The sequence below is a fragment of the Bufo gargarizans genome, chromosome 1 (genome assembly GCF_014858855.1).
Source record: "Bufo gargarizans isolate SCDJY-AF-19 chromosome 1, ASM1485885v1, whole genome shotgun sequence".
NCBI classification, from domain to species: domain Eukaryota; kingdom Metazoa; phylum Chordata; class Amphibia; order Anura; family Bufonidae; genus Bufo; species Bufo gargarizans.
In genome coordinates, this window is record NC_058080.1 from 477,117,772 (window position 1) to 477,135,203 (window position 17,432).

A 17,432-nucleotide genomic window follows, 5' to 3' on the forward strand; every position below is an offset into this window, starting at 1 on the left:
ATTTCTCAGCATTGAGGACACCATTACTCATGTCCAAGTCCCCAACTCTATTTGCTGAAATGCAACCCAAACTTGCAAAGAAAACACCCACCATCCTTCACTGTCGCCTGCAGACACTCGTCATTGTATTGCTCTCTAGCCCTTCAGCAAACAAACTGTTTTCTGTTACTACTAGATATTGCAAATGTTGACTCATAAGTCCAGAGTACCTGCTGCCATTTCCCTGCCTCCAAGTTCCTATGTTTTTGTACATAGTTAAATCACCTGTCATTTTTTCACATTGAAGTGTGGCTTTTTGGATACAGTTCTTCTATGAAGGCCACTTCTGGCAAGACTTCTCTGAACAGGTGATGGGAGTCCTGGGGGCCCACTGGTTTCTGCCAGTTCTGAACTAAAGTCACTGCTAGACATCTTCCGATTTTGAAGGGAAGTAAGCATTATAGTGGACAGTTATGAAGACAGTCTACTTAGACGCTGGTCTTCGTCCCTCCAGCGCTGGCGGTTCATCCCCCTAAGTTATGTAAAGGTGCCGGCCTCTACATAACTTCAAGGATTTAGACCATTTTCCACACTTACAACAGGCATAGAAAATTATAATTGAGATGGGCCACCCTGCTTTCGCTTCCCCCCCTCCCCCCGAAAAAAAAGAGATACATGTTGATTAAACAAGCAAGGGAGTAAAGTGGAGAAGACAGGGGCACTGGAAGACTCAGGGGAAGTAAGATGGAGAGAATTAAGCCAAGAGAGAGACCTGGTGGCATGGAGGAGGTGGGGTAATGGAGGGTCTGATTTGGCAACATGATACTACAGTGTGTGGAATAAGATATATTATTGACACTGCTAAATGACCTACACTATAATAAGTAGGTGCTACCTGTTTGGACAAAATTATGGCACTAATAGCAGCAGCCAGGTAGTAGATCCAGCCATAAAGTAATGCCTACCCAGTAAATAGAGCCAGTAATTTAGCAGTTCCTATAGTGCAGCTCATGTGTACCAGGCCACACAGCCAATGTTTTACATTGAATTTTCACGCCTTGCCTGCACAGTTTTATATATTTATTTTAAAAAAAAATGATTTGTAAAATCCTTGCTGTCAATATCTGCATCACAAAATCATAGAAATGTGTGGTAAAACCTATTCAAAGTGGTAAGTGGCCCACACAAATAATAGCAAGCACCTTGTCCACCAGTCACCTTGTATTGCCCATTTAACCAGTGCCAGCTACAGCTTAAGTCTTGAAATATTGGAACTAGCACAGTATGGCACCACAATCTACAATCCATCAATAATAAAAAAATATATACAGTATATTCTGTACTAATCAATATTCTGTATTCCCGGTTATTTGATTTACCCTAAATCTTTATATGTGCCCTCCACCCCCTTCTCCAGTAAGCAATTATTCTATTATAGGTAGCCTATTCTGCATATTTAAGGTTGTTTTAAACTCCAACAACCCCCGACGTTGTCCTTGGTGCTCTTTTGTGCACCCCTATTCTCATAGGCCCACTGTTTAACCTAGGATGAGAATGATAACAGTTCTGGACAATCTGCTCTGCATTGTGACATTCCTGTGTTATTCTTCTGTGTTTGAAACTCGTAAGCATTAGTACGCTTTTTGGAGTGTCAGCTATATGTTACAACTGACACTTACTGACAATGGGGTGGGCTCAGATCCTGAGTCTTTACTATCACTGCCCTGTACGTGCAGGTCAGATGTTGGTAAGGCATTAAAGAGATTTGATTATGTTTACCTGAAATCCCTAACTTGGAAATAGCATAGCTTGCTGTGCGACACAGTTTCAGTTGCTCCCGTGCACTGCAATGAGAACTACTGAAACAATGGTGCGACAGCCCACTCCACTGTTTCCTGCCCACCTAGTGGTCAGAGCTTAGTCCCATCTCACCTTAGTAGCGGTGAGATTAAACAAACCCATTAAGTTTATTTTTGATTATGTTTGCATTAAAAAAGCTAAAATGATGACAAGCTATATATGAGAACAAAGCGCGTTTGTGTTGCAGAGAAGGGCAAGAAGATAGAAATGTGAACTCCATCCTCATATGATTACACAATACAAAAACTGTAATTCACATGTACCTATTTTAAGGCTAGTTTCACATATCCAGCAAAAGATCTGGCAGGCTGTTTCAGCAGAGAACAGTCTGTCAGAGCTCTCTGGATATGACATTCCCAGGTGGTACCGGAATGCCTGCCAGCCCCCTTAACTATAATGCCAGGTAGTGGCCGAATCTCTGCCGGACCCCATTACAGTTATACAGTTATAGTCTAATTCTTTGTCGGAACAGCCTGCTGGATCTCTTGTCACACATGTGAAACTAGCTTAAGTTACTTTATTTATTTATTTATTTTACAATCCTTCTTCTCCTTTCTTTGTCGACATGTGAAATTAAGTTTTGAACAATTTTAAGAAAATCACAAGCAGCATCAGTAAAAAAAACTAAACAAAAAAAAATTCTAACTTTTAATACTACAAGTAAGGCTATTTTCACAGCACTGCAAACATGCCGAGAGGCGGGCGGAATAAAACTACAGCACGCTGCAGTTTTTGTCCGGCTGCCTCTTTGCCGTGCTGTGGCCGGACCTCCGGCCCGCCCGCATTATTGTGAATAGGGCCAGAGCGGACTTCCGCCAGCACGGATCCGGCAGGCTGTTCTGGCGGGGGAACAGCCTGCCGGATCCGTGCTGGCGGAAGTCCGCTCTGGCCCCATTCACTATAATTTGGAGTGTGAAAGTAGCCTAAAAAGTGTGCTATGAGAGTAAAAATTGCAGCAAAATTATGAAAACATGGAACAACTGCTAATAAGCATAAATGGTGAACCTGCGACACTTCAACAGACAACGATGCATCTACATGATAAAGTACCAAATATAATACTAATGCAGTAATAAAAAATGGAATAAACCTACCATACCACTTATGTATACGAAAGGGATGGAGATGCTTCCGATACTGGGCGGGTGGGGACCCAGGAGCTAACAATGTCCCTAAAAATACTATACAGAGCTCACGCTGTGAGAAGGACAACCCCATCCGAAACCTGCCCCTCAAGTAAAAGTGACCCTATTGTGACCTGAATGAATGTTTTATTAGATTTTCTTGTCTTTTTCTCCCTAGCCTCAAGCTGCTTGTAACCCGGCCATATTTAGTGTAACTGATGACATATTCAGGTAAGACTTTGTACTGGAGAGCTGACAGTGCTGGCACCTGCGTTCTTCCAGTTTAACTGATGGCATCAGCCTCAACTGTTTCACTGAGCATGCACCGAGCCCAGTGACATTTTCAGCGCTGGGAGGCATAGTGTATGAACGGAGACGGAGAGAGAGGCATGCTTGGGCTCTGTAGGGGATTGGGGGGGGGGGGCGTTCTTGGGCTCCTTTGAATGAAAATATAAAAGTGGATATTTATGAAGATATAAAGCAAGCTCCAAGGAAAAAGAAAACACATGGAAAGAAGGTCTGAAGTGCTGTAAGGACATATGTTTGCTTAAATATTGATTATCCAGGTGACAGATTAACTTTAAGTAAAGAAAGCTTAATGGGGCTGTCCTGGTTCTGGATATTGATGACTTCTCCACATATTGATGAGCGCCCCAGCTATTCTCAGTACGTGCTTGAAGTGGATGGAACTGGAAGCAGAAAGCCCCGTCCACTGTATAGTGACTGTGACTTGAATAGGAGCCAAGCTGCAGGAACCCAGCATGGTCACTACACAGTGAAAACATCTTCTGGCTCCATCCACTATGTTAATTATGACTCTGGCAGCTTCTGCAACTAGGTGGTCTGTGGTGGTGCGAGGTATAGGACCCCCACCAATCTCATATTGACGACATATCCGTTTAAAGGGACCCTCCAGTGCCAAAAAATAAAATATAATTTGACCATACCATGAAAATGTGTAGTCATCTTACACAGTGTCCTCAACTTGAATTATGGTGCCTCTGTTCTCAAGGTTTTTTCCCCCAACTTTTTTTTTATCCAAAATGAAGCTCCTCTTATCAAGACATGCCCTCCACCATTGCTTTGGGATGAAGTGGCGCTGACATCTGCAGGCAAGAGACAGGTGCAAATGGCCTCAGTGACAATCGGCGCTAGTTCACCCCAGTGCATTGGAGAAGGGGTAGGGTGTATTAGACATTCTAAGAGCTTTTCCATCTGCAATTTTAAGACTGTTGGCCATTTTAGATGGAAGTTGGAGAACCAAATGTCAGAAACAGAAGCACCATAATTGAAGTAGAAGGCATCAAGTATTTCCTGTCACCGTTGTTTCCAGTCCTGGCAAGATGACATTCTATTTCCATTCACTGCTCTCGATCACTGCCTTCAGCACGTGACCACAGAGACCCAGCCGTCAAATGTCTTTCTTGAGGTTGGACAGGGGGACTGGAAACTGCAGGTACATGATCTGCTACTTGCTGCGTTTCGCGTCTTGTAATGTTGTATTTTGTTGGTTGACATATTAGATCTTTCAGCTAGCCAGTCTTGTTGTTCCTTTTTCAGCACTAAGTTTATTTTTTCCCTAGGGGTGCAATTTTGGAAAGTGAAGGAAACATCAAAATAATAACCATCATACGACTTTTTACACATTGCTTTCTCCATGAATATTATAAGGACAATGCTAAGGTAATGTAATTAACCCTTAGTATATCTGTAGGGGATTTTATTGATCCTAAACCACAATTGAAAATGTTAATAGAGTCATTCAAACACTGAGCCAAAATCTAAGGTTGGGTTCCAGTCCACCTTCATGTTCTAGGTGCAGTTGTTAAACCCAAGAAAGTGGATTCAACAAGAGGTGTAGTCTTTTCTTCATACAGGTCCTATGTTTATGATCCGTTTAAGGCTTTAGCTTCAAAAACGGCATCAAAAATACCTGAACATGTAAGCCCAGCCTGTAACTCAATGCGACATTAACATTGATGCTAAACACTAAATGATGGCAAGTACATGGTATGGAAAAGCTTACGGCGTTTGGCAACACTTCCTACTCTTCTGCATTTAGCTTCTTACTGCTGAAGTAACAAATACAGAGTTGCTGTCATATGGACATGTATTTCACCCCTCAAGCATTCACTTCTTTTTGTTTTTATGGCCACATTAACTTAAGAACTTTTGACACATTTACTAAAGTATGTTATGTGTCAAGTCAATGATTGCTGTAGCCCCAGGTGCATTTTTTATTTTTTTCCCACTGAATTTACAGATGTCTACAAGTACAGTAAAAGACAAAAATCTGTTTGCGTGGCAGAAATGTATGCGTTCTCAAGCCACAAAATTGTGCAGAAAGAATTCTTTTTGCCTACATTTTATTGCATGTTTTTTTTTGTATGGCACTTACACTTGAAGTAACACTTTGTTCAGACCACCACCCTCATAGGTCCCCACCGCTGGCATTCTGGCACTGCTTCGGTTCAGGATGTTTTCCACTTCCTGGTCCCAGCTCCACATACTAGAAATGTACCCCTACTTATCAGATATTGATGACCCATCCTGAGGATAGATGAATAGAAACGGTATCGGCAGCATCTCACATCATCCACTTTATTGAGACTTCAAAGCAATGATACACATAGCAGCAACGTTTCGGCTGATAAACAGCCTTTGTCAAGCCTGTTCACATTGTATTACATTCACATATTTATGTAAAAACAAGTGCACCACCCCCTACAGATTATCCAAATACAAGGTACTGGTACAATCCATCCAATGAATATACACCTTTTTCAAAACCCTCTTTAGCCTAATATGCATTCATGTCTCACCTAAATGCCATCCAATCACACTGCAAGACCAACCGATCGTCACATGACGTCCGACATTGCTGAATAATGTCTACATATATGTATTCAATTTTGTAGATCATGGCATGAATTAGACCGTTCGGCGTTCCTCACTCATGTGTGCGCATAGCTGTCCAATCAACTACGTCATAGTCTACGTTACCTCTGATGTGCCCGTGGGTCTGCCTCTCAACATCATCTCGCTCCGTCCTCTGCTACCGTCTACGTCATCGGGCTGCGACTTGTGGTGGTGCTGCTTCTGCACTTATTTATTGTCCATCCTGAGGATAGGTCATCAGGGTCTAGAGGCTGGAAAACTCTGTTAAAATGATACTTTGTACAATAAAAACACTTAAAAACATCAGTTTTTGTGCTGTCATATTCTGGGAGCTATAAACTTTTTTTGATGTTGCATGAGGTGTGCTTTTTTGCAGAGTAAGCTCTGGTTTTTATTGGTCTATTTTGGGTTATTGTTTTTCATTTATATTTTTACAGTATTCACAATACACTCATATATAGTAAATAATGCACTAATGTTATAATACAGCTTTCATTTTTTAGATTAATAGATTTTTTGGGGAAATCTGACTATTGCGTCAATCTTTTTATTTTTACTCTTGCTAAAGAGCATGACCACAAGAAGGCTTGATCACGCAATCACTTCTGTATTGCTTTGAGTTAAGCCAGTTAGCCTAACAGTGACAGGCATCTATTAGACCCTGCCGATGATGGTGACAATGCCTGCATCAAACTCTTAGATACCCGGCTCACTATTGACCACAGCATCTAAGGGATTAAACGACCAGTATCGGAGTTATCTGTATGCTGCAGCTGGCATTCGCTGATGATGTGGGCTCAGTTTATAAGTCCATGTCATTACAGTACTGTAGATGTTCGATGCAGTGTGGGAAGGTGTAAATGAGGAATGATTTCTGGCCACCCACTTTTCCATTATTGTTCCTCTTGTCAATAGGATGTGTCTCTACACAATACCACTCCGTCAGGGCTGATTGAACAATGTTGGAATATGTAGGAACGCTCCCCTTAGGCCTGCAATAGCTCAAGAATGAGACCCCGGTGGGAATGGAGAACACACTGCACGAGGCATACATTCTCGAGGCAGGAGCAGATCCCACAGGTGGGACCTGCACCTGTAGGACATTTATGGCATATACTGTTGATGTGCCATTAATGTCCCAGATTGGCAATAACTTATTTTGGCTTATTTTATTGAGCATTAACTTCTTGATAATGAGAAGTTAATGCAGTAGATCTGTATTGATCCTGTCACTAATAGAAATCTTTCCAATAACAATATTAGTAAATCCTAGTGAATTGTCCTGTAAATTTGTACTGTATATTGTACGTATAAGAATCTTTTAAATAAAATAGTAATTTATTTTATTATTTTTATATTCTATGATTTTAGGCCAGGCTGCCACTACGAGCTTACTTTTCATACAAGAATACTCCCCTTGTGTTGGCCTTACTCAGAAAAGGTGAAGGTATGCACTAAGTAAGATTTTGCATCAGCTAGCTCAGTTGCTGATAAGACATATTTTACATCCTTTTCATCTATTCTTATATGAAGTTTGCTATGTTCATAACTTGCTCATGGGTTACAGTGCACACATGCTCGGAGACTCATTAGTTCCTCCCTGCAAAGAAAACAATTTCTCATCTCGTCTATCATGTGCCGCATTGTCATGTTAACAAGTTATGCATGTAATGATCTGATTCTCAAGGATATCAGATGCTTGGCCATCAGTCTGCAGCTGAATGTGCTCACATCTCATTTCAACATGTTACAGGATCTGAGGTCAGGCAGGGAAATGAATCTTTCTGGCGTCCAGCATTCCATGTGGAACCCTTACTGTCTCTGGGAATTTCCCTACTATTTCATCCTTATATTTCCATTAGCTCATAGATGCAGGTGGACCCAGATTGCATAGGAATGATTTGTTAATTAAGTGGACCTGTCGCAAACAACTTCAGTTCTCTTTACCTTTTCTAGCCCCCCCTTCTCAATTCCCCTCATTCCTCAGCAATTTTTGCCATTAGTTTCGATACCCGATATGTCGTTGATGCCCTGTACTGTCAAGGGGGAGGTCACTGGCAACAGAGAGTGAAACGGAGTGCTCTGACACTGATTGGACAGCGGCCTTGACGTGCATTACCTCAGAAGCATAATGGGAGCTAAAACTAAGGGCACCAATTGCTTGGAAATGGGGAAGGGTTAAACAAACAATGACAGAATCTATGGAGTGTCGACTATACCCAAGTAAAGACAACTGCAGTTTTTGGAGGATGTGACAGCTTCTCTTTAAATATATGTGTATATAAAATGACTGCTTTCTTCCAGAAGCAGTGTGTCCCTGCCTGCCCTGTGAGAGATCTGAGAAGATCGGATAGACTTGCAACACATCAATCTATCTGACAGGTCTTTTTGTGTTTCCCTTCTGTTAGTTGTTGTGGGCAGGAACCCACCTCTCCACGGGTTCTGCTCGTTAGCTGTTTAAGAGGCTCTATTTAAGTCCTCCTCTTACTGCTGACTTTGCGGTTGATATTTTCCTTCTGGAGTTCTATATTGGTTGTTTTTTCGATCCTCTACTTCCCGCTCGTCTCAAGCTAAGTCCTCCTGTATTCTCCTTTGTGTGTGTGTTGCTTCTAGGTCTCAGGGAGACGCTGGTCCCTTGAAGGTACCGGCTGTCTCATTCTCCGCTCCCTAAGTTAGGGTTTGCTACAGTGTCAGCTAGTTAATACAAAGATAATATGCGAATACGAAAAAAAAAAATTGATAAAGATGAAAACGAAAAAAGGAATGGTAGGTCCAGCTTGTATTCGTGGAAGTCCAAAGCTTTATTCAATATTCAATAAAAATCCAAGTACAGGAATGCAGGTCTACATGTTTCAGGCATCATCAAATCCTAGCCCTTATTCATGACATGTTCCAGCACACTGCAGAAAGTTTTTATAGAGAGGAGGGAGGGACCGACTTTCTCACCTGAATTAATCAGGCTGAAGTTCAACCACTCCCAACCCATCTACAAAACAACACTCCATTAAAAGCATACCATACATTTATGTGATGTATAAAAAACATAAGAGAAATACAGTTATAATAACGGAACTGGGAAAGGAGAATAAAAAAGAGATGGAGGAAAACTGTATGATCAATAATCAAAAGATCAATATTGTAGGATGAGGTCAAGTTTTTTATTCAGACCATGAGGTTGGCGACTTCCTAACTGGAAAATCCAGTAGGATTCTCTGTTCAAAAGTTTACGTTTTCTGTCACCACCTCTTAAGGGTTTTTTAACTTTTTCTATACCTTGTGCTGACATATATGAGACATCCCCACCATGCACTGTGGCAAAGTGGAGACTTGCCGCAGAAACATTACGATTGGCATGGTGCGGTATGTCTGATATATGTTTCCTAATGCGAGTTTTTATGGCATTTGTTGTACATCCTATATATTGCAACTTGCATTTAGTGCATGTTATGCAGTAAATGGCAAAGGTGGTATTACAATTGAGAAATGAACGAATCTTGAAAGTCTGTCCATTGACAGTAGATTCAAAATTCTGGCTGATTTTCATGTATTTGCAACAAATACAAATGGAATGACCACATTTGTAGTTCCCTTTTGTAGATAACCAAGTACTCTGAATAGAGTGAGATTTATCGTTTCTAAAGAGGGAAGGACTTATTGAGCTAGCTATGGTAGGTGCTTTTTTAGCTGCACATTTTACACCCTTTTGTGCCATAGCTGCCCATGCCTTGTCGCAAGCCAGAACCGGAAAGTGTTTTTTTACAATATTACAAATTTGAGTATATTCCCTGCTGTATTGTGTTACAAAGATATTTTTCCTTTCGTAATTCAGTGTCTCTCTGGTATTGTAGCTAGATTGTTTTACATTGTTAGTTAATAGTGAATTTCTATCAATGTTCAATACCTCTCTGTTACATTTGTCTAACATTTTTTGTGAATAAGCCCTATGTGTTAATCTTTTGGTGATATTTTCTGCCTCTGTTTTGTAGGCTGACTCGTCGCTGCAATTCCTTTTAGCTCTGATTAGTTCACCCTTAGGTATATTCCTGATGGTATGGGTGGGATGGCATGATTGTGCATGCAGTAGTGTATTACCCGCTGTTTGCTTTCTGTGTGTGCTGGTGTATATGGAGGCTGTGGCGGAGTCCCCCCTGAGTCTGAGATCTGAAAATTCGATGTCATTCATGCTGTGTTGAACGGTAAACTGGATTACACTGATGTCTACACTAGAAAAACTGCTTCTAAAAGAGCTTCGCACCTGGTGGGACTATACGTCACTAAAAAAGTATATTGAAAAAGAAATGATCCCCAGGGGCCTACGCCTAAAAAAGAAACCATCCACCATTTATTCAGATTTATTTCTTACGGAATGGGAATCCATTTTATCAAACTGCTCCCTAAAACTTATGGACTTAATTGTTCAAAACGAAAAACAGACTTTGGAGGATTTACGAAGGGAGATCAAAATCACACAAGATTCACTGGTGGAATACATTAATAATCCAGCATTCTTGAAATTTGATGACAAACTAAAGGAGGACCTTGCGGCTACTGAGGAAGCCCTCATGCAAATGAAGCAATCCAAATTTAACAGAGATCTATTGGACTATAACCGCAAGGAAGTATATACCTGGCCAGAAATGCGGTCACACACACCGAGATCCATCCTAAGAGGCTTAAGATCTAAAAAAGCCCAACGCCGCCAAGTTTCATTTAGTTCAACTGAAGCTGACTCTGCCGAATCGGAAAGTGACACCAATCAACTTCAGATGGAGACACCAAGCACTCGCTCCACACAAGGTCCTGGTTCACATAGACAAACGTCAAAAAACGCAGAGGGGGACGGAGACACAGAAAACCGTCGTTATCCTGCAAGATCCAGACGGGGGAAAATGAACTACAGATAATCAACCTGTCGGCATGTATTATATCGGAACATGAACTTAAGGTTCTAGGCAGGGGTCTTACCTTTGCACCTTCTTGTCATTTTGATTTATATAGAACGATATTGGACGTGAACAAACTGGCCCGCAGCCTAACTCTGCAGCAGCATTTTCAATCAGCTGATTCACAATTGTGTAATCTAAGTGATACTGCGACCAGTGTGTTCGCCTCCAATATTAAACCGGACCCTAATGAAGTTATTGCTCCTTCTATATCAGATCAGATATCCAATGTTACCAGTATGTCTTTTACTGAAATGTTACATATTTATGATTTAATAGAATTGAAAAACACTGGTGTCCCACCTGACACTTTGCATCGCTCACCAGACTTTAACCCTTCCAACCGTGATTTCTATCCAGTGCAATCCAGGTCTCATGCACTGGATAGATTTCAGGAATTGGTTGAAAGGGATCTTGTCTCATTGAACTTGCTTGTATCTTCACAACATAATGATTCTCAATGACAATTTGACTAAGAGAGAATCATTAGCACTGCGCAGTCTTCAAAATAGAGATGACATTGTTGTGAAACAAGCTGACAAGGGGGGAGCTGTGGTCATTTTGGATAGTGAACTCTATAGATGTCAAATTAATCAGATGTTACAAAAAGATAAGACCTATAGGAGTTTACCAAGTGACCCGCTCCCCTCTTTTCAATCAGAAATGAAAACGTTATTGATGCATGGTTCCAACTTAGGTATTCTTAGCCAAAAAGACCATGATTATATCTATGTTGCCTTCCCTGTTACCCCTATTCTACATGCCCTACCAAAAGTTCACAAGTTGATTTTTCCACCTCCCCTGAGACCAATAGTCTCAGGTATAGGGTCTTACTCTGAACGTCTCTGTCAGTGGGTTGACTCGTTACTGCAACCTCTGATTCCCAACATTCCTGGTTTTTTAAGGGATACCAAATCGGTTTTACAAGCGATACAGGAGCTTGAATGGACCCAGGAATTTTCTTGGGTTACTGCGGATGTAATTGCTCTTTATCCTAGCATCCCTCATAATATGGTTTACATCTCGCTGGTTTGGTTCTTGGAAAACTTTGGAAATTTTTCTGCGGTGCTATCAGAGTATGTGGTGGCTGTGGTGGACTTCCTTCTGAGACGAAATTATTTTATGTTTGATGGAAAGTTTTTCCTGCAGACATCAGGTGTGTCGATGGGGGCCAAGTTCTCTCCTTCCATTGCTAATATTTTTATGGCATGGTGGGAGAGGAGCTTTCTCCTCATCGACACCAACCCTTTTTCGGATCACGTGAGGTGGTATGGCCGTTACATCGACGACCTGATCTTTATCTGGTCGGGCGATGTGGCGGCCGTACCGCTATTCACGGATTATCTGAATTCCTGTGTGAATGGTATCCAGTTTACCGTTCAACACAGCATGAATGACATCGAATTTTTAGATCTCAGACTCAGGGGGGACTCCGCCACAGCCTCCATATACACCAGCACACACAGAAAGCAAACAGCGGGTAATACACTACTGCATGCACAATCATGCCATCCCACCCATACCATCAGGAATATACCTAAGGGTGAACTAATCAGAGCTAAAAGGAATTGCAGCGACGAGTCAGCCTACAAAACAGAGGCAGAAAATATCACCAAAAGATTAACACATAGGGCTTATTCACAAAAAATGTTAGACAAATGTAACAGAGAGGTATTGAACATTGATAGAAATTCACTATTAACTAACAATGTAAAACAATCTAGCTACAATACCAGAGAGACACTGAATTACGAAAGGAAAAATATCTTTGTAACACAATACAGCAGGGAATATACTCAAATTTGTAATATTGTAAAAAAACACTTTCCGGTTCTGGCTTGCGACAAGGCATGGGCAGCTATGGCACAAAAGGGTGTAAAATGTGCAGCTAAAAAAGCACCTACCATAGCTAGCTCAATAAGTCCTTCCCTCTTTAGAAACGATAAATCTCACTCTATTCAGAGTACTTGGTTATCTACAAAAGGGAACTACAAATGTGGTCATTCCATTTGTATTTGTTGCAAATACATGAAAATCAGCCAGAATTTTGAATCTACTGTCAATGGACAGACTTTCAAGATTCGTTCATTTCTCAATTGTAATACCACCTTTGCCATTTACTGCATAACATGCACTAAATGCAAGTTGCAATATATAGGATGTACAACAAATGCCATAAAAACTCGCATTAGGAAACATATATCAGACATACCGCACCATGCCAATCGTAATGTTTCTGCGGCAAGTCTCCACTTTGCCACAGTGCATGGTGGGGATGTCTCATATATGTCAGCACAAGGTATAGAAAAAGTTAAAAAACCCTTAAGAGGTGGTGACAGAAAACGTAAACTTTTGAACAGAGAATCCTACTGGATTTTCCAGTTAGGAAGTCGCCAACCTCATGGTCTGAATAAAAAACTTGACCTCATCCTACAATATTGATCTTTTGATTATTGATCATACAGTTTTCCTCCATCTCTTTTTTATTCTCCTTTCCCAGTTCCGTTATTATAACTGTATTTCTCTTATGTTTTTTATACATCACATAAATGTATGGTATGCTTTTAATGGAGTGTTGTTTTGTAGATGGGTTGGGAGTGGTTGAACTTCAGCCTGATTAATTCAGGTGAGAAAGTCGGTCCCTCCCTCCTCTCTATAAAAACTTTCTGCAGTGTGCTGGAACATGTCATGAATAAGGGCTAGGATTTGATGGTGCCTGAAACATGTAGACCTGCATTCCTGTACTTGGATTTTTATTGAATATTGAATAAAGCTTTGGACTTCCACGAATACAAGCTGGACCTACCATTCCTTTTTTCGTTTTCATACCTATTTCTCCTACTTCGGGTGAAGGAGCTGGTCCGCGCTATAATAGTGGAATCCTTGGCAGGTGAGAGCTGCTCAAACTCCTGTTTTTCACAATTGATAAAGATAGGTTCACAATTAGAAAAGGAGATAGGAGACATACAGATATTTCTGACACAATCAGAATTTTCCACGCTGGAAACCAGACTCCAAAGAAATATAGAGAGTGCACAAACTGAAATTAAAGAGCGAAAACATAAAAAATATCTGAGGGATAAAAGAGATTTTGAAACCGGCTACATTTACAACAACAAGAATAGCACCAATTCCTTTTATACCAGGAAGACAGAACAGAGAGAATATACTGACATATCAGAGTCCGAGATCTCGGAGTCAGAGGGAAATAATAGATATCCTAAAACAGGTATCAGGAAGAAAAATAGATATTATAGAGGTGGATATCAGTCAAGAAAATACCCACAAAATCAGGGTGACTCCGTGGCATCCAACTCAGGTCAGAAATGGCCAAATTCATCACAGGCAAATCGGACTCCGAATTTAGAGGATATATAAGCACAACCGGCAGTCTCCTCTATACCATCCTCATCCCTTTTATCCCATTTTTTCACATGGAATCATACCACAAATGACAGCACAGGGCACTTCAGCAATGCCACCTTCTTTTTTATTACCAGGGATCCAGTTGAGAGACAGAGACAAGTGGGGTTACAACCAGCAGAAAATATAGAGAGCAAGCCCATGTTACAAATCATCAATCTATCTGGGACTGATCTAGGACCCCATTATGAGTCATTACTGAGTAAGGGTCTCTCCTTCACACCCACACCAGGTTTTAACTGTTTTACGTGGGTAAAAGATGTTACTCTCTTTGCCAGAAAATTGGCACTACACAAAGAATTCAGAGAAAAAGAGAGACTGGATCCAGGTAGGAGGGAACGTGAGGCATTGCTTGCTCTGGAGAACCTGTCAAGGGAAGGTAGAGGAGAGGTTATGATTCCTACAGCCCCATTAACGGATTTATGTCCCAGATCAAAATACACTCCTCCGTTCTCAGGATATGCCAGTATTGAGATCTTTGTTAATCTAGTAACTAGGGACCTAGAGAAGATCAAGACCAAAAAGAATGATGTGGGCAATAATTTAACGCAGGAAGAGAAGGAAGCCCTAGCAGACTTGACCCAAAGAGATGAGATTGTTATAAAAGCCTCGGACAAAGGAGGAAATATCATCCTATTGAAAGAAAAGGACTATATAGATATGGTCAATAGACTGCTAGGTGAGCAGAAAACGTACAAAAAGCTGAAGTCTAATCCCACAGTCGAGTATAAACTCGAACTAGAGACCCTACTAAAACAAGCCAGAGAAGAGGACCTAATTTGTAAAGATGAATTTAAAATACTATTCAATACATATCCCACGATTGCAACCTTTTATGCTTTGCCCAAAGTGCATAAAAAGCGGGACCCCATCCGGGTAGACCTATTGTATCCGGTAATGGCAGTCTATGCGAAGGAATCAGCACCTATGTGGATATATTTCTTAGACCCTTCGTAGAAATCCTGCCTTCGTACATAAAAGACACATTGGACATGGTCAAAAAATTGAATGACATTCAAGTGGGCCCCAATACCCTGATAGCAAGCCTCGATGTAGAGGCCCTATACACGAGTATAGAACACGAAATGGGGATAGAAGCAGTGAAACACTATCTTTATACTAAGGGGACACATTTCTATAATCACAATAATTTTGTTATTCACCTTTTTTACTCACTCACAATTATTTTATGTTTGACGGCACGTATTATTTGCAGACGCACGGCACAGCAATGGGTACGGTTTGCGCACCAAGTTTCGCTAACCTGTACCTTGGGTGGTGGGAAGATCAATACGTATTCACGGAAGAGAACACACAATTCACTGATCACATTTTATTTTGGGGCCGCTTTATTGATGACATTTTAATTTTTGGGGATGGAACGACTGCAGCGTTTACAGATTTCACAGATAGACTGAACAATAACCAATTCAGTGCTCCAGACTAAAAAAAATACCTGGTAGCCATTGGCTCCTGAACTGAAAAATTTAGGAGCCAAATCTAATTTTTAGTCGCCAAATCGAAACCGAATCAAAATTTTGGTATCGTGACAACGCTACTCCGATCAGATCGGCATAGGGTTGTTTTGATACCAAAATTTTGATTCGCTTTCGTCACCATAAAGTATTGCGATACTCAATACCGCGCAAAAAAAAAACACCAAAAAAAGCCGCGTGCATTTTGCATATTATGAAATGTTCGGCCCATAATAGAGCAGTCCTATCCTATTTTTTGGGGTGACAAGGTGACTAAAAAATGGCGAATGCTCACCGCATAGGAGATATTTTTTAATAATTTAATAGTTTGGACAGCGCTATGTAATATGTTTATTTATTCTTTATATATTTTATATGTAAAATTGGGAAAGGGGGGATTTAAACTTAATATTTTAGGGTACTTTCACACTAGCGGTTTTCTTTTTCGGCATAGAGTTCCGTCACAGGGGCTCTAAACCGGAAAAGAACTGATCAGGCATATCCCCATGCATTCTGAATGGAGAGAAATCCGAGAGAAATTGACTGATCAGGCTGATCAGGAGAAAACTGCAGCATGCTACGGTTATATCTCCGGCGAAAAAAACCTGAAGATTTGCCTGAATGCCGGATCCAGCATTTTTTCCCATAGGAATGTATCAGTGCCGGATCTGGCATTCAAAATACCAGAATGCACCCGCACTAAATCCGGACCCATTCACTTCTATGGGGCTGTGCACATGAGCGGTGATTTTCACACATCACTTGTGCGTTGCGTGAAAATCGCAGCATGTTCTATGTTGTGCGTTTTTCACGCAACGCAGGCCCCATAGAAGTGAATGGGGCTGCGTGAAAATCGCAAGCAAGTGCGGATGCGGTGCGATTTTCACTCATGGTTGCTAGGATGAAAGTCTATTCACTGTATTATTTTCCCTTATAACATGGTTCTAAGGGAAAATAATAGCATTCTTTAATACAGAATGCTTAGTAGAAGGTCAATATAATAAACATTGGTGGCGCAGTGCGCCCCCCCTAATATAATGAACATTGGTGGCGCAGTGGGCAGTGCCAATGAGGGTTAAAAAAATAAAATAAAAATTAACTCACCTCCTCCAATTGATCGTCTCCTGTTCTTTCTTCATGACCTGTCAAAGGACCTGTGGTGACATCACTGTGCTCATCACATGATACATCACATGATTCATCACCATGGTAATGGACCATGTGATGAGCTCAGTGACATCACCACAGGTCCTGAAGCAAGAACAGGAGACCGGCAGCTACTCGATCAACTGGAGGAGGTGAGTTAATTTTTTTAAATTATTCTTTAACCCTCATTGGCACTTCCCACTGTGCCACCAATGTTTCTTATACTGTGGGGGGGGCACACTGTGCCACCAATGTTTCTTATACTGGGGTGTTGGGGGGGCACACTGTGCCACCAATGTTTCTTATACTGGGGTGTTGGGGGGGGGCACACTGTGCCACCAATGTTTCTGATACTGAGGTGTTGGGGGGGGCACACTGTACAGGGAGAGAATCGAATGAGTCACTAACTAAGTCGGATCTTTAGTTCTTTTCACCTGTGACTCATTCAATTCTTTCTCCCTGTACTTGTCAGTGACTCAGAGCTGCTAGTGCTCGCCTTGCCTTGCCTCAGCTCTGATTGGTTGGTGGGCGGGGAGGGGAGGGGCTGGCAGAAGCAGCCTCCACTCTAGGATCAGATTACACTC

At 41.3% G+C, this 17,432-nt stretch overlaps 1 protein-coding gene across 3 annotated transcripts in view; it reads left to right on the plus strand.

Moving 5' to 3' along the window:
- Nucleotides 1–17,432, plus strand: part of FANCC (FA complementation group C) — a 212,497-nt gene that overhangs the window by 166,518 nt on the left and 28,547 nt on the right. For all 3 annotated transcript variants that reach the window (XM_044273494.1, XM_044273505.1, XM_044273500.1), the window contains exons 9-11: nucleotides 3,142–3,194; nucleotides 4,547–4,646; nucleotides 7,233–7,308. In XM_044273494.1, coding sequence (XP_044129429.1) covers nucleotides 3,142–3,194; nucleotides 4,547–4,646; nucleotides 7,233–7,308 — 229 coding nt within the window. The remainder of the gene's footprint in view (nucleotides 1–3,141; nucleotides 3,195–4,546; nucleotides 4,647–7,232; nucleotides 7,309–17,432) is intronic.